This window comes from Podospora pseudopauciseta, chromosome 3 (genome assembly GCF_035222475.1).
Source record: "Podospora pseudopauciseta strain CBS 411.78 chromosome 3, whole genome shotgun sequence".
NCBI lineage: Eukaryota > Fungi > Ascomycota > Sordariomycetes > Sordariales > Podosporaceae > Podospora > Podospora pseudopauciseta.
In genome coordinates, this window is record NC_085893.1 from 2,778,541 (window position 1) to 2,796,108 (window position 17,568).

Consider the following 17,568-nt stretch of genomic DNA (forward strand, 5'->3'; position numbering starts at 1 on the left):
ACTATTTCATCTTGCGTGCCCAGGGTTTCCTGTTGTTGTTGGTTTTTTTTTTCTTTCGATTTTCTATTTATATAATTTTTTTTAAATTTTTTTTCCTCGAATTGTTATGAAGACTATTCAAAGTATTGGGTGATTTTGAGGGGATGGGCTTGTAGATGGTGAGCTGGAGTGTTAGTAGTGTCAAGAGGAGGGAAAGTAAACAAACCCCCTGGATTGTGGCAGGCCAACTACCGATGATCTGCAGAGAGATCTCTTGGCGTGGAGGACCCACCACTGAAGCTTGCCGTCCCCAGACCTTGGCATTTTGAATTATCCTCTGTGTGACGATGTGGAGGCAAGGATTCTTTGACGATGATGTTTCTGGTTCAGAGAGACCATGATTGACTTCACGAATCGCTGCCAAAAAAAATAAAATAAAAACAATATCGCTGGTATCTGTCTTCCAAGGGCCACACACATGTAATGTATAAATGAACCACCTCTATCCAAAACATCCTCCCTGGGCCCCCAAAGCAGCAGGTAATTCACCCTTGACATTCTTCACACCCCCATCTTCCAATTATTTTTCGCTGTTCCTTTCACCTTCGTCCCCGGGGTGTGCTCCCGTGTACTTTGGTGAGCTAATGTGATCCGGGCCCGCCCACATCCCGAACATAACCGGACCACGGTCCGATGACGACTCCCCTCCCCTCCGCTCCGAAGGGGAAAAAAAAGAAGCATTCTTCCTTTTCGGAGAGCCTCTCCCCGTTCGTCTGTCTGTCCCCACAAGCTTGCGCGGCCTTGCGTCTTTCTTCAACGGCGGCGGAGAAGCAGAGTGGGGACTTGCTTTTGCTAGTGGAAAGCTTGATTTGTCGTCTTCGCGTTCAGGGTCGTTTTATCTGAGGGTTTTTGAAGAGGCAGGGGGGTGTCGTGTGAGGAGATAAAAACTGCTCCGGGGAGGGGACAGTTTGGGTTAGAGGAGGAGGATAAGAGGTGGGAGAGGTGTGGGGTGGTTGGTGATGGATGGGCTGGTGGTGAGGAGAGAGAGAGTGACGATTTTCTGAGACTTGGGGATTGAGTTTGATGGTTTGACCTGTTCTCTGGGACAGGCTAGCCGTTAGAGCGTGGGTTCCTGGGCTGCGTCCTCGGGTTTTGATCTGTTCTTCCTCTTATAGCTCAACGTTAGGCTCTGCTAGAGAAGCGCTCTGGAAGAGCCTACTGAGGCTCATCGCCTCGCAACTGCACTGACTCCCGCAGCTCTGATCAACCGCAAGGTTGACCCCCCCCCCCCAATGCTCGCGCAGGGCAGCTCCGTACGAGACTGGGTTCCTGAGCTGCAAAATCCGGGCATCCGGGAAGTCCCTGGCTGGGAGATGTCGGAGCAGACGGGAACTATGGGGCCTAGAGAGATATCTTGACGACCATGCGGGGAACCAGAGGTTTCATCACTCGTGTGCTCTTACGCGTGTGGTTTCGCTGCGATGTGTCTCTGATGGTTTAGTCTATATCCCCGACTGCATGGTCCTGCGCCGATTATCCTTTATGTTGACTCGCTGTTCCTCTCTACTTTCCCATCCCGAGTTTTTCTTCTCTATAGCTATTTATTTCATTAGTTTGTACTGTGACAGACACCAGACCAGCACGTCATGAAATCTTCTCTTTATCCTCCCGTATCTTTACCGAATCTATTGCTGGCCATTGTGCTCGTGGTGACGTCCTTCGTCCTCCTCTCGGCGACGATTCACCGGTCTTCCTACCTCTCCTCCGTTCCCTCTGTCGAGCCGCCCCCCGAGCGAGCATGGCCGATGGTATGGGCCTCCTACAGCAATGAACCCCCCGAACCAAAGTACTTCCAGGAAGCTGGCAACACCCTAGAAATGTCCCACTACGACATCCGCTTCTTCCAGGGCGTGATTCCGTATTCTCAACATCGTGAGGTCCTCCAGCACCTCATCCGATCATACCTCTCCATCATGGCCTCCCTCAAGATGGAGACCTGGATCGCACATGGCACATTGCTTGGGTGGTGGTGGAATGGCCGGATCATGCCCTGGGACTATGACCTCGACGTCCAGGTCAGCCTCCACACGATGGAGCACATGGCCAAGCAGTTCAACCAGACGCTGCATGAGTGGAGGTACACCACCGATGAGGGAGGGGAGGGTGTGCATGAGATCAAGAAGACGTATCTGTTGGACGTGAACCCAAACTACTCGGAAATGAAGAGGAGACAGGGAATGAACGTGATTGATGCCAGATGGGTTGATGTTGACACGGGCATGTTTGTGGATATCACTGCGCTGGCCGAGAGAAATCCAGTGTTGGAACCGGGGATCTGGAGCTGCAAGAACTTCCATCAGTATAGGACGCATAATATCTGGCCGCTGAAGGAAACAAGGTTTGAGGGGGTTAAGGCAAAGGTGCCTCTTGATCACGAGAGAATTTTGGTGGCGGAGTATGGGGAGAAGAGCTTGGTGTTGACCGAGTGGGAAGGGTAAGTTTGATCTTGAGGGATTCCCTAGGACAAAGCTGACATTCAACGCAGACACCGCTGGAGTGAGGAATTGAAGGAGTGGGTGAGGATATCAGTGAATGATACGGTGAACAGCTATGGATCTGGGTAGAAGTGAAGTGAGGAAACAGTTTGGATTTGATGCCTTGGATATGTGACTTGTTTGACAGGCTCTAGGCGTTGGGCGTTTGCTTGGATACCACGTGACGAGGGCAAGAGGCTGGCTTTTCGCCAAAGTTGGAAGAGATTTCTCGGGCAAGTGAAGAACGAAGATTGATACGTACTTGAAATCTGGGTCCCACAGGGTGAACATCTGGAGTGAATATCACGAGTGAATCGCAGCCCCTTGATTTCCTCTCCTCCCAGCCCCCCCTTTTCAACCTCCCAACCTCCCCTGGAGCAACAATCTCATCAAGAAAAGTCTTTGCAATGATGGAGCACTATATACTAGATTGAGTTGCTCCTAGGTGGGTCTTCTACTTTGTAATCTGAGGTTGCAGTGCTCCTCGAGTGGAGAAAAGTGCCCCTTTCTTACCTTTCACCTCATCACTAGTGCCTTCCTCTTCTGCTCCTGACCACCTGTCTCTGGTGGAGTTTCCCATACTCGTTCCTGCCTAATATTCAGGAGACAAAGAACAGGCAGTTCATCAGATAAGGCGATCAGGCCCACAATTACCTCAAGTCGCTGCAGCCAGCCAACGGCTCCCCAACTCGAGTATATATTCTACACCTCTGTTCCCAGAACTTCCTCCTTCTTTCTTACCTCGGGCATCCCTCTCACAGGCAGTCAGCTCTCGAGAGACAGATAGCCCGGTCAACAGCTTTCATCGCTGACTTCTCGTTCCACCATCTCCTCACACATCTCCTCCTCTTACACCTTGTTCCCCTTCGACACTTAATTCTTCGGCATTCCAGTCACCCCCGTCGACCTTTTATCCATCAAGCATCATCTAATTCCATCAAAGAGTCAAAAGTCGATAGTAAATAGTCAACATGGTCGGCAACAAGATTCGCTGCGAGAACGGCGGCGAGTGGAAGGCCAGAGAGAAGTTTTCCCACAGTGCCCTTCGCAAGTACCAGAAGAAGTTGGGCAACGGCATTGCCACCCCTGCCCAGTCGACTATCTCGTGTCTCGAGCATAGCTCTGGCAACAAGGCGCCCGAGATGAAGTGTGAGGGACCCTGTGATCGCTGGCGTGAGCTGGACTTTTTCAGCAAGTCCACGCGCCGCAACAAAGTCTACGTATGTATTCACCGTCCATGGTTTTTTTTTTTTTTGGGGGGGGGGGGGAAGGGGAGTTCAAATACTGACCATCAGCAGTGGTGCAAGGACTGCGTTGACTGGGCTGAGAAGACCGAGGTTGGCGAAGCGCTTCCTCCTCCCGGCGAGAGAATCTGTGAGGAAGAGTTTGAGACTCTCAAGATGAGGGTTGCCGACTTCGTGCTGAATGAGGATTACGAGAACGGCATTCCGAAGGGGAATGACTCGGGCCCGGCTACTACGGTCAGCATCAATGATTTCGACGATGACTACGAGGAAGAGTTCACTCTTCTGCCTCCCGGGGATGAGGCTACCACCGTGACCGACTCCATTGCCAGTCCAGAGGATACCGATGTGTCAGTCGAGACACCTGGCGCTGCTGCTACTTCGACTGAGCCTATGGCACCAGCTCCTCGCGCCCCCCACTGGTTTTTGGGATTTATGAACAACGACTCTCCGAGCACCTCCTCCACCACACCTACCACTCTTGACACTCTCGATACCCTTGACCTTCTTGACAGTCTTGACACACCCGATGAGTCGATCTCCGAGCTTTCCATCACTGCTGGCTCCCAGACTCACACTCGGACGACCACCACGGCTGCCGACACAAATGCCTCAGCCACTCCTGGCCAGACCGGTGCAGTCTCGTTCAACGCCTGGAGTCCAGAGGGCAATTTCGAGCGCATGATCAAGGAGCCCACCATCGCGACTGAGGAGAGCGGCTGGAAGACGGTGACCCGCACGGCCAAGGGACCTCGCATGGTTACCGTTCGTCCTCGCGGCAAGAAGGAGAAGGACGAGGTGAAGGTCGGCAAGAACGGATGGGTCAAAGTTGTAAGTATTCTGATTGATGTCCTGCTGGTAAGCTATTAGCTAACATTTACCTTTGCAGAGCAATCGCCGGACCACGCCACAGCTGCCTAACTATATCCTGGCGAACTGTGTTCGCGGCGAGGAAGATTTCGTGGGTGACATTATCCCCGATGAGCTTTAAGGGCCTATTTTCACGGAGGAGCCGATTTTGGCAAGGGTTTTGGGTTTTTTTTTTATGGTTCTACGGCTTTTTATGGTTTTGCGGTTTTGCGGTTTTGCGGTTTGCATTTTCTTTTCTTTTCTTTTCTTGACATTACGCACAAATACACGATGATGTGCGGACGACAGCACGAAACTATGCAGCGGACGATAATACGACATTATGAGCGGGGAAAATTACATAGCAATCCGGTAGTTGATGGGTTTGTGGAGTAATGCGATGACTTTTATTATATTCTATGCATCGTTTGAGTGACTGGTATTGTGCTACTAGTGTTTGATGAACATCTGACGGAAAAGGGGTGACTGTGATAAATTGTGAAGGCCTTGAAAGACAGTTAAAAAAAGCCATGAAAAATAGTTGAAAGGTGATAAAAGATAGTTGAAAGGTATCAAAACATAATCGAGAGGCATTAAAAAGATGATCGAAGGGATTTCTACTATATTTCAAGGCGTTAATGTAATTACGTTCTAGTCTCTATTATTCTGTGCACGACGTATGGAGGTTGGGTGTGTAGGTTTTAGCATGGGAATGTCATGGAGCAGCAACTGACCACCACCAGTTTTTTTTGCTCCCTCGGGCTTGCTTCATGACGGTCTTAGTACTTACTAGGGTTGTCTGGAGCAAACCGTGGTAGGTAGGTGTCTGTTGTCGGTTTATGAATTCTATATCTGATGGTTACTCCTGGTGTAGTTATCGCAGAGTGAGCATTCTGGGTAGAGATGTCATTTGGGAAGTTGGGGGTGTGTTTTTCTGCTTTCCGAGGTCACATGTGCTGTCGAACATGGAAGGGGCTCGACATGTATATGGCGGATATGTCTGGGAGCAATAAATGGTAGGCACCAGTGCGTTGGTCTCCCAATATTGCCGATGTTGCTTGCTCCTCGTGTAATAAATCGAATGCTAGGTTGCATTTCTGCCATGTGTAACTCCGAATCACCATGAGGAGATTCAGCTCGGGTCATCATACATAACACTCTCCAATCCCCCCCAAATCCCCTACCGAGCAGACGAATTGCTCCCCCATCTTCATTGACCGATTTTCCCCAGAGAGCAAACCCGGTCTCCATGTTTCCCAAGAAGGCTGCGGTAGGCAGCCAAGCCAGCTGCCCACTCCCAATCCCGAGCACCACTCTTCCCAGGGAGCGTGTAAGTCACGGTGGTGTCGGAGCAACTCAAAAACAAGGCAGCCTATCACAACCATTCAATTACACCAGCACAGCATTAACTCTTTTTCGCACAACGATCCCCTTCTCTTGACCGGCTGCGACCTTGCAAAGGGGCAATAGTCGGCTACCGACCTACTTGCTCCGCTCCAACTAAGAGGTCGGGCAAATTGAAGTTTTCCATGTTTCAGCTCCAGGCTTCCCTACCTACCTTGTTATCTCCCGCCCACCTGTGCTGCTTTCTCCAAAAAGGAGGGGTAGCTTTTCTGGTTGGTGATGAGTCGGTCCAAAATGTGGGAGGCACAGCCACAGCCTTGTCCGAAGAGTTGGTGGTGTGGTTCGTTCACCTTGAAGTTTATGGAACTCTCACCTTGGAGGATGTTGGCTGGGGCTATGATATGGTAAACGAAATGATGGTGTGGTCGACGCAAATGGCCTTGGTATCTTACTGCTGCCTCTTTGCTTTCTAATCCTTTCGGAGGCCTTCGGTATCTGCTTCGATATTAATGACGCCAATGTGAGGGCGTTCAATGGCAAAAGGTCCAGAGCAGGGCTCAAATGTTGATGATCAACCATAAAGTCCCGCATGTCGTTCGCCCGATCAACCTGCAATCAATCTCGGCCGGCACTTATATGAAAATAGAAACGAGGCCATGAGATGGGTAAGGGGATGTCATACATACGCGAGTTTCTGCCAAATTCTCGCTTCCGTTGTTTCCATGTGCGTCTGCCGCGCGGATAGAGGTAGGCAAGTCGGGCAAACGGCGCAAACAGTCGTCCAATAGATCCGCGAGGGAAACGATAAAAAGAAACGGACAGCTTCCCCGACTGTTGCATACCACCCACCACCCTCCTCTTTCTCATGCGACATACGATGCTGTGTGAAAGATGTACAAGCTTCCGCGTGAGAGTTGAGAGCTCAAGCTTGAGACCTGCCAAGGCTGCGGCCTCCCGCGCCCAGCATTGCCCGGCGGAGGTCTGTATAACATCGGTATGGGACTTACTATTGGCTATCTGCCAGTGAGCAGACACACATACCGAGGATCCTACAGATCATATACCAAGTATTGACAAACGTGGTTGGCAATGGAGTCATGGCAAGGCAACCTTGTGTCTGCCGGGGCTTCTGTGCCATGTCGTACACCACCTTCTTCCCCGGCCGAAGCCCACCAACAAGAACGCGTCTGGTCCTTCCAGATCGGCTCTGCGATTCACCCATGGTTTCTTCATGCGCCCGTATGTGTGGGTGGTCCGGCGGCTTGCGTAAGTGGCCTCTTTTGTGTATCAGCTTCGGCGACATATGCTGCATCGTTTCCAAGCATGGAAGAAAATCCTCGCCAGTGAATTGGAAATTCGGGGGGGGAATCTCTCAAGATTCCATAGTTTCGTAAGGCGGATCCACATCCCATGGTTCGCATCTGGAAGTCATGGATTGATCAGCTAGAGATGGGAGGTTGGCCAGCGCCCGGGCTACGGCTTGCGAGATGGATATATTGTCAAGAGGTTGTCCAAGTTCTGCACCTTCTTCTGCCAGTTAGCTCGCTTTGCTTCCTCGATTATACTTTCTCTTCTCTCTTGCACCCACGTACTCCGCCCTTTACACAGCTCGGCTGTAACGGGGCAACAGTTTCTGCACATATGCTTAGATTTTCTCTGTTCTTTGATCAGGACTCACCACTGAGATACCGTTCTCCATAATGCTCCCCATGAACTCTTCTACACAGCCGAGCAACTGGACCGGACAGGCTGCCGGGGCACCAGTTACTTTGCATCCTCCACCCACGGGCACTTCTCTGCCTCCTAAGCTACCGCACTTGACCTTCGAGAACCCTGATGATAGCGACAGCACCGAATTTGACGATTCCAACAGCAGTGAAGATGCTGAATCCGACACAGAGGCAAGCCCGGTCGAGGCCATCAAGAACAACATGGCCAACCCTTTGAGGGCGGAAAGGCCTCGCGTCCCGCCGTTGAACGTACCGCAGGCAAATGTTGGCTTCCAGCGAGCTCAAACTCCGATCGAGTCTGCACAGGCAAAGGTGCTCGAGGACCTTGTCAACAAAGTCTCAAAACTGGAGACAGAACGTATGTGAACCTATCAAGGCGTTTCCTGGTAGATTGCTGATCAGATTGTAGTGGGTAAATTTCGAGGCACCACATCGGCCCCAGACCATGAAGACCGCCATGCTGGGGCATCACCATTGACTACACCAGGTATTCGACTCCAACCACCCACTTACCCGGGACATATCAACAGAGCGCCGTCTCCTCGGCAAACAGCTCCTCGGATAGTCACCGGTCAGACAACCTCAGCCTTCCCTGAGCTAGCACCCCGATCACCATCCGGTGTTCAGTTCAGTTCACCAGTGCGGCCCTTCTCGTTTGGCGGCCACCCGGCGGGTCCGTTTCCGGGTGTAAAGACACCCGTGGTTGAGATTTCCGCTGTTGATCTCAAATGGGGTCCGCTGTTCGACGAAAAGGGAGCGCCAACAAAAAGATGGGAGCAAGTGTTGAAAGGTCTTGGTCAATACATTGTAAGTAGAGCGAGTCGATGGTTGGTAAGAAACAAACTAACGCGTCTTCTGTTGTAGCTCGATGAATTTATGCCACAAAAGACGTTGGTGATGGCTCCTCAAAAGATGGCAGCTTTCTACTCCCAGCACAACATCGAGTGTGAGGCAGTTTCATTCCTCGGTATGTTAAATCCATCTTTCAGCTACTGTGTGAGGCTGACCGAGGTGCAGAAATATTTCGAAGCCGGAATCAAGACGTCCATGTCAGATTGTCCGAGCTGTATGACCAGCTCGGGTTCGAATATCACTTGGCACCTTCAGCACCCGGATGTAGGCCGACGGTGCCTGGCTTGACCCTCCACGGATGGACTCAGTGGATAACGTTAGCCATGAGGGCGCATCCTGATGAAGAGGCTCGCAGGTTCGCCAAGGTGATCACGATGCTGCCCATTAATGCCGAGAGTCCACTTGACGGCAAGCTAGAAAGACTTCCGAAGCAGATATCCCGTCACCTTTTGCCGGAGAAGGCCGACCCAGCATCCCGGGGAAAGTTCAGCGCCGCCCTTCGAGTGGTACAGGAAGCTTTGGGACTGTTGTCTCCGCCGCCCAAACCGAGTCTCCAGGAACGACGGCCATCTCAATCGCGCGCTGTTAGCCCTAGGTCTCGATATAAGCCCTCATCCGTTGGCATTCCGTCACCTCCCTCCTCAGTCTCCGGGGCGGCCGTGGATGATGACTACCGGAGAGGTGACCGTGAGCGCGAGCGAAACTACCGCGACCTTCCAGGAAGACCATACGAGAGTAATGGCTCCGCGAGGCGAGACCCTCCATTATCGCGATCAACAACGGGACTTGGCTTGCCCACTCGCCCCCCCTCGCGGACCGGACCCCCTTCGACAACAAGTGCTCGCCGACGTAGCTCACCTGCCCCCTATCACAGAAGCTCCGTATCAGGGGCAAGTGGAAGAGAGGAGAGGGGATACACCAGGTCGTCGTCTGATGCTACCATATATCCTCACCGGTCGGACCAAAGAGAGCGAGAGCGTGAACGAGAAAGAGAACGCGAAAGAGATAGGGAGCGGGAGCGGGAGCGGGAGCGGGAGCGGGAGCGTGATCGTGACAGAGAGAGAGATGCCCGAGACTCCAAGGCCAGAGGACGAGAAAGGGAGGCAGACAGAAGGGACAGAGGCAGTCGAAGATCGGCCTCGGTGGTGAGCAACACGGACCGAAAAGGAGGCCTTGGTCGTCCCAACCGAAGGAGTTCTGTGATTGTCCAAGATGAACGAGCGGGCAACTTGGGACGTGCCCCGACGTGGGGAGATTTCTTTACAGGAAAGTCAGCCATGGCTTGAGTGTGGTGTGTGAGATTTGTACGTTGCTGTTGGTACATTGCTTTGTCATTGTCTGGGTTTTCTTCGTACCTTATACTCGTATCGCTAGCTACTCGCTCCTTAGGATAGATAGGTACTGCCTGCGCCGTGTAAGCTTTTGTTGCGATTTAATTTTAAAATTATTCACCCTTGATAACTCGTACCTTCCTCTTCATCCCATTAAGCCTCTCACCGACTCTTGGACACCCCATTTCGGGAAGGAGCTCGTGGCTTGAGTGAGCCGACTTGGAAAGCTTGAATCGACTTCTGGCAAGAGCCAACGGCATCGGGGCTCCCCACGATCGACATCATCATCTGCCATTTCACCCCACCTCCACCACCCTCAATGCTGCCGATCCGAAATCCTTCAAAAACAATCTTTGTCGCGCATGCAGCTGCAGCACTTTGCATCGAGGGAAACAGAGGCTATCGCCGGTTTCCTGTACCTTGTTGCTTTCTCCCTGCACGGCACACCTCCCGCGGTCGCCGGATGACGTAGTTGGCATCCCGCCATCTGACATGCCTCCCGGTGCCGGCTCTTCCATTGTGCGCCGTCTTTCCGACTACACACTCCGTTGAATGGCGCCTACACACGGCACCGTGTAACCCAATCTTTGTCCTTGCTGCCATGAAATCTGGTTGGATGATGAACGGCTCGGATGCCCCTCCCCTGACTACCTATGTCATAGGTGAACACAAGTCCGAGACCTGAGTATCTCGGGGACAATATGGTGGGAGATATATGATGGTTTGCCCTCTTGGGTCTTGGATATTGTTTTTGATCAACTGTTGCTATCATCCACCCTCACAATGGCTGTCGACGCTGACAAGGCCCACAACCGCTCCAACTCAACCACCTCCAAAGCCTCGTACGCTCACCATGACGATACAGGCACCGCTTCATCCCACCATGGCTCACCAGAGTCTCTCAAGCACCAACGCCTGGAAGCCTCCAGGAAGCTCGCAAACCCCCTCGCTGGTTTGAGCCATGAACGACTTTACCAGATGGGCGAGGAGTATGCCGTTAACGCCGGGCTGACCAGCGATGAGGACCTCCGCGCTTTCCGTCTCGGTGCAGTTATCGCTAGCAACCAGACTGACTACAGCTCCATCCTGGAGCTTACCGATCGCGAGAGGGAAGTTCTAGAACGTGAGAAAACCCACAAGTGGTCCAACCCCCGGATGCTTTACTGGGTCATTGCCATCTGCTCTCTCTGTGCCGCTGTTCAGGGCATGGATGAGACAGTTGTCAATGGCGCCCAGATCTTTTACAAGGAAGCCTTTGGAATCGCTGAGGACACCTGGTTGATTGGTCTCACTAACGGCGCTCCGTATTTGTGCTGTGCCATTGTTGGTTGCTGGGTGACTGAGCCTATGAATAAGAGGTTTGGGAGAAGAGGCACAATCTTCATCTCTTGTGCTATTTCGGCGTTGGCATGCTTCTGGCAGGCGTTTACGAACACCTGGTATCATATGTTTATCGCACGGTTTTTCTTGGGATTTGGTATTGGACCCAAGAGCGCAACTACACCGATTTTCGCCGCAGAGTGCTCTCCGCCAAGACTGAGAGGAGCCCTGGTCATGGTGAGCACCCCCTTTTACCCCTGAGTCCTTGGCATCTTGTATCCACCTCTCGAGGCATCGCCTTCAACCAGTGAGCATATTGCTGACAAACCACAAAGCAATGGCAAATGTGGACGGCCTTCGGTATTATGATCGGTTACGTTGCCGACTTGGCCTTCTACCCTGTTCCTGACCGCGGCATCCCCCTGGGTCTCAACTGGCGGTTGATGATGGGTTCCGCCCTCATTCCAGCCGTCGTTGTCTGTTGTCTCGCCTACGTCTGCCCCGAGTCACCCAGATGGTATCTCACCAAGAACCGCCACAAGGATGCGTTTGCTTCGGTCTGTCAACTTCGCCATGAGAAAGTCCAGGCGGCCAGGGATCTGTTTTACACGCACACCCTGCTCAAGGCCGAAGAGCAGACCACGGCCAACATTGGAACACGCAACCGCATCAAGGAGGTCTTTACCATCCGACGCAACAGAAATGCCATGATTGCTTCTGAGATTGTCATGTTTATGCAACAATTCTGCGGTGTCAATGTCATTGCCTACTTTTCCAGTGAAATTTTCAGGGAGGCTGGGTATTCTGAGGTCGAGGCTCTGGCAGCAAGCTTGGGATTTGGAGTCATCAACTTCCTGTTTGCCATACCAGCCTTTTACACCATCGACACATACGGCCGGCGCAATTTACTGCTCACCACCTTCCCGCTGATGGCACTATTCATGTTCTTCACTGGTTTCAGCTTCTGGATACCAGAAGACAGTCCAGCACACATCGGGTGTATAGCCTTGGGAATCTACCTCTTCGGCATCGTCTACAGCCCCGGCGAGGGCCCCGTGCCATTTACCTATTCAGCAGAAGCATACCCGCTGTATATCCGCGCCATAGGGATGAGCTTCGCGACGGCAACGACGTGGTTCTTCAATTTTGTTCTGGCGCTTACGTGGCCGAGTTTACTGGAGGCGTTCAGGCCGCAGGGCGCTTTTAGCTGGTATGGGGGGTGGAATATTGTTGGGTTTTTCTTGGTGTTGTTTTTGGTGCCTGAGACGAAGGAGAAGACGTTGGAGGAGCTGGATAGGGTTTTTGATGTGGATTTGAGGAGGATGATGGCTTTTGGGGCGAGGCAGGCGGGGTGGTTTTGGGGGAGGTACGTGATGAGGCGGAAGGGGGGGAGGAAGCCGGTTCATCCGGGGGAGGAGGGGTTGGATGGGGATAGTGGGGAGGAGGGAGAGTTTTTGGGGGAGAAGAAAGGGGTTGTTGGGGGGATGGATGGGGCGGGGAGGGTTTGATGCTGGATGGGAGGTGGGTGTTCGGGATAATTACTGGGTTGGATTTACTAGTTGATTAAGATTGATGACTCTGGTTGTCAGGGACGTCTTATTGCCATCTAAGTCTGGGATCTGTGGTTGATATATCTCTATATTTCTATCAAACCAACAGGTTCTCCGCAAGATACTTCGGTTATAAACCTTCTTTTCACAAAGCCAACCATCTTCCTCGAAGAAGAGCTCTCATAATCTTTACCCATAACGATGTCAGCATTAGCCGTCAACCCATTGTCAAGTATCGGTCAATATTCATTTCTGTCCTTTCTCAGACATGAATGAAGCTAGTCATTGGAAATATAACCCATGGCTTGGAAAAAGATGGAAGTAAGAATGAACAATTAGACCGCCGAGACGGAGGTCAGACTACGGGCGTCTTTTGACACGTATTGGACAAATACCACCCTTGTCTTTCCTGCTTGCGAGAATCAGACAGCCACGATCCAGCCCACCGCAACCCACCGAGACAAATCCTCAGCATCAATACACCACCACCCAACCCACGTTCCCTTTCTCGGGTACGTGAGCTACATGCACTCTGCACCAACATCACCTCTCTTCTCCAGCTTCATCTATTTCATGTTGGCCGCGATGGCATTGTTGTTGTCGACCATGTTGGCTGGGCTGGCACATGATGCCTTCCTCCCAACCGTCCCAGAGATTACCCGGGAGAGGAGGAGGAGGGGCAGCAAGCGCAGTTAGCTGTCCTCTTCCATCTGCTGTGGGAGAGGCGGTAGCGGTGGTGAAATAGGTAAGGGTGGGTGGGGAGGCGGTGGTTTCGCCCGCGAGCGCGGTTGGGTTTCGGGGTCTGCGGTGAGGTTTGGGGGGAAAGGGGGGTGAGTACGGGTGCTTTTGGGTTGTAGGGTGGGATGTTATTGGGTATAGACTTGGAGGGATAGTTCGAAGATATTTGAGGTATGTACAACCCCTTTTATCTTTCTTTTCAGACAACCCCCTTTTACAGCTGGGAATCAAGGGTGGGGATTAGGGTTGCGCATGGGGATGATGTCTTTGGATAGCTTCGGCGACTGCTCCTGGAGTGAATACCGGTAGCATGACTGTCACCAACAACACTACACCAGCGCAGTTAGACAGCTGACTGCTTGTGGATGCCGTCGCAAGCGGGTGACGTGGCTATGGTGGTGTTGTTGGTGATGCACGTTAACACACACGGCCGCAACCCTGGTTATCTGAGTCAGGGTTCTGTAAGGGGACACGGCGCAGGTGCCAACCTAAACTATCAGTCAATCCAGAAGGACCAATCAGAAGTTTCCTTTTGCGCGCATATCCATCCGGGTCACAGTGTTGAATTTGGTGTATAGATTCAATGAGGGCAGGTTGTAAGGCAAGGAGAAGGCGAGGTACGTATTTGATTTGCTTTGAAGGGTTTCGGCGAGGACCTATCTTGACCTACTTTGAAAGGTTTTATCAGTCCGAGCCTTTGCTGCGTGAAAGGGGTCTTTCAGGCCCCAGGTCTGACCACTCCTAACGCGGGTACATTACCCGGAGGTAGAGGAAGATGTTTCACTCGAGGCCCGACTACAGGTTATCGGCTGCCACGTTTGGCTGACATTGCTCACCGAATTCCAACAACAAGTGTTGTATAAAAGTTGGGTAAAACTCTTTCACATGATAAACACAAGTTCTTGTCGTTGGTGAAGTCATCCCCACCCCTAGGTATCCCGCCTTGACAAGGCTGCGTCATCACTAATACTCGCCCAGCTAGTATATATCAACATTAGGGAGACAATAGTTGACAAACCGAGACATCCACGACAAAGTATGATTGGCCAGAGGTCAATGAAGCACCGGCATTTGGCTTCTAGACCGTTGGTGATGAAAGAAAGGGGGTGCATTAGGTGAGCATTCATGTGACCACTTCCACCACAACTTTGGTTGCGAAGGGAGGTTCAAGAAAGACAGGCAGCTGTTTTCAGGCCTTGAAGGAAGCACGGCAGACTCGTGTTCGGACTCTACCCACCTCAAGCAAGCAAGCTCGAAGCTGTGACGAGGTGGCAGAGCAACTTAAGCTAGTAATTAAGGTAAGGGAGCTGTTGACTTGGTCATGGGGTAGGGCAAAATGGTCTGAGGATTGGAGATAGGGGGGCCTTGGGAGTTTAGGCGGTGATGGTGGCGTCGCAGCTGCGATGTGCGAGTTTGGCTAGAGGTGGAAGAAGGTTGTCATGTTGGTATGTTTGATCAGAGGTTCGAGCTCACACAGCCTTCACATGATGACCGAATCGAGTGGATTTTGGCCCCGTGCTATGGTCCGATATCGATTGACAAAGTAGTACAAGGAGACTAACTAACTTGGCAACTGAAGCCCTAACATTTCCACGATATGGAGCAACCAGAATGGTGGCTCAACGTCCACCAAGGCACAGTGTATACTGTGACACCTCGACAACCCCGCAAGTTCCCGTGTTGCCCAGTGATCTGGACCTAGCGAGGGAGGAGGCGAAGAGAGTCAAGATGTTTGCTATAAGGGAGGATTCGGGGGGGAAGCCACCTCGGCGATCGATGAAGAACAAGGGGGACATGGAAGTATAAGAATCAAAACAGTCTGGCTGTTTCGTGCCATCTGCTCTCGAGATTCAACCGGTTTTCAGCATTCACAGCATTGCTTTTCTCTTTGAGACTACCCCCTACTCAACTGTCATTCAGTGCTCGTTGAGCTTTTGTTATCTGCTTCTTCTCACCCTTGCCCTATGCTCTGGGTGTCTGAGTCCACTTCAACATGGCAAACACCTACGCCTTCAACAGCACGGCTGGGTTTGACGAAGCTCTAGCTATGAAAGCGTCGGCTGTCCTCAAGGTCATCTACAAATACCGTCTCAACAGATCGGGATTGGGATCTGAGACCTCGGATAACCACGACATGTTCAAGTTCTTTGTTCTTATCTACGCCCAGGTCTGGGCCAATCAGACCATCAAGATGTGTCTCCCCGCCTTTCCTTTCAAGTCCCCAAACGACAAGTGCAAGGTCCTCGGCCGTCTTCCCGATATGGCAGAGCAGTTTGCCCTGGCCCACTTGAACGGGCTGTGTGCCGCCATTGAGGACATCTACCCCCCAGGAGCAGAGCTGACCATTATCTCCGATGGGCTGGTATACAACGACCTCCTGGGCGTTCCCGACAGACATGTCTGGGCATATGGTCAAGCACTCCGTGACCTCGCTGTCGAAAAGGGGTTCGGCAACAACATCAAGTTCTCTCGTCTCCAAGATCTTCTCCATGTGTTTCCCGGAAATGACCTGGATGAGATCACATACGTCGCCAATGCCACCGAGTTTCGCAGGGCGCTCCTCAACACCTTTGGCCGCCCTGACTTTGACGCCTCGGTTGAGATCTGCTGCAACGAGGACACTTGCATGACGTACCGCGGGTACATCAAGTTCCTCGAGACAGACCTCAGGCATGTCTATCCCTTGGGTTCGGACCGGTCAAAGTCAAAGTTCAAGAGGGGCACCGAGCACATCGCCAAAAACATGCTCATGCGAGGCGACGCCTTTGCGAGGGCTGTTCGAGAACGCTTTCCCAACCATCTCCGTCTGTCTATTCACCCGAAGGGCTCAGTGTCCAACCCCAACCCCAAAACCCAAACCAACACCAAGCTCCCCATCAGCCTCCTACCCAACACCACCCCCGGCACCACCCCCTGGCACTGCTGCCTAGGCCTCAAAGCAGACGGCACAATCCTCTCCCTCCCCCGCTCCCAATTCGACTCTGACCCCTCTTTCGAACTCATACTCTCCCACTCCGGCCACGGGAGCTACTACCGCGAGAAATCCCCCCTTTTCTGGAACTCCCCCCAAGTCTTCATCCAGCCCCTCTACCCCTGCGGCCTCCTCATCCAACCCCTCGTCCCCAACTCCCTCCCCATCACCTCCATCCCCATCCTCTCCATCCGCGCCCTAGCAGAGCACAACTCCCCCATCTGCCTCCGAGGCTTCAAACAAACCACCAACCGCGACCTCTTCATCCAAAAAGCCAAAGAAATGGGCACCACCCTCGGCTGGCCAGGCCGGTACGAAGTCATCATGTCCGTCAAAGACGTCGGGACAGAATTTGACGAGAAGGGGAACCCAATTGTCTCTTCCCTATCGGCAGAGAAAATGGCGTTTCACTACGACGGTGTCTTCAAAACAACGCAAGATCCGGAGACGGGAAAGATAAGTTCTCTACCGCCGAGGTTTCAGATGTTTGTTGCCGTCACCCCCTCCCCTTCCAACACGGGCTTGACACTGTTCGCCGCGAGCAGGTTGCTGTTTCGATATCTGGAACAGAATTACAAGCATGTTGTTAGCTTGGATGTCTTGAAAGAGTGCACCATGTCGCTGAACACGACTGCGTTCGGGGGGGTAAGCCTGTCAGGTCTGCCGCTGGTGGTGGAGCACCCCACGACGAAACTTCCCTGTCTGAGGTATCACGAGCACTGGCCCCAGTCAAAGACAAAGTTTGGGCCAATGAATACCAGACTGAAAATTTCGGAAAGGGGACAGGGAGGGATGGGGTTGACGGATGAGGTTGTGAGGGGCGTGTTGGGTGATTTGCTGTATGACAGGCGGGTGTGCTACCGGCACGCGTGGAGCAAGGGGGATGTGGTGGTGAGTGATGACTTTGCCATGATGCATACGCGGACTGAGTTTGTTAGTGGGGGTGGGAGGGAGTTGTGGAGGATTCATATTGACTGAGAGAAAAGAGGCTGCTGTTCTTTCTGGGAGGGAAGGGATTTTGGAGACTTCCCGTTTGGATATAATCAATATCTAAGCTCAAAAGTGCTATTGTGGGAAACAAGAAAAAAGAAAAGAAAAGAAAATTGAAAAGGAAAACCCCCAACCA

General features: G+C 52.2%; 5 protein-coding genes across 5 annotated transcripts; all 5 read left to right on the forward strand.

Moving 5' to 3' along the window:
- Positions 1-1,218: 1,218 nt before the first annotated feature.
- MNN4 (mannosyltransferase) lies at positions 1,219-2,791 on the forward strand. Its single transcript, XM_062911233.1, has 2 exons — positions 1,219-2,474; positions 2,525-2,791. The coding sequence occupies exons 1-2, from the start codon at positions 1,626-1,628 to the stop codon at positions 2,537-2,539; spliced, it is 864 nt and encodes a 287-aa protein (XP_062767252.1). The 5' UTR covers positions 1,219-1,625; the 3' UTR covers positions 2,540-2,791.
- Positions 2,792-3,484: 693 nt separating this feature from the next.
- Positions 3,485-4,748, forward strand: QC763_307860 (uncharacterized protein; the record flags this gene model as incomplete). Its single annotated transcript, XM_062911234.1, has 3 exons — positions 3,485-3,733; positions 3,812-4,588; positions 4,647-4,748. 3 exons carry the CDS (start codon positions 3,485-3,487, stop codon positions 4,746-4,748), a joined length of 1,128 nt encoding a protein of 375 aa, XP_062767253.1.
- Positions 4,749-7,054: 2,306 nt separating this feature from the next.
- Positions 7,055-9,818, forward strand: QC763_307870 (uncharacterized protein; the record flags this gene model as incomplete). The annotated part of the gene is made up of 4 exons (XM_062911235.1): positions 7,055-8,038; positions 8,090-8,487; positions 8,545-8,647; positions 8,698-9,818. Exons 1-4 carry the CDS (start codon positions 7,651-7,653, stop codon positions 9,816-9,818), a joined length of 2,010 nt encoding a protein of 669 aa, XP_062767254.1. The 5' UTR covers positions 7,055-7,650.
- An 828-nt stretch (positions 9,819-10,646) lies between these two features.
- Positions 10,647-12,691, forward strand: QC763_307880 (uncharacterized protein; the record flags this gene model as incomplete). The annotated part of the gene is made up of 2 exons (XM_062911236.1): positions 10,647-11,420; positions 11,519-12,691. 2 exons carry the CDS (start codon positions 10,647-10,649, stop codon positions 12,689-12,691), a joined length of 1,947 nt encoding a protein of 648 aa, XP_062767255.1.
- Positions 12,692-15,464: 2,773 nt separating this feature from the next.
- QC763_307890 (uncharacterized protein) lies at positions 15,465-17,420 on the forward strand (the record flags this gene model as incomplete). The annotated part of the gene is made up of 1 exon (XM_062911237.1): positions 15,465-17,420. One exon carries the CDS (start codon positions 15,465-15,467, stop codon positions 17,418-17,420), a length of 1,956 nt encoding a protein of 651 aa, XP_062767256.1.
- Between the last annotated feature and the right edge of the window lie 148 nt (positions 17,421-17,568).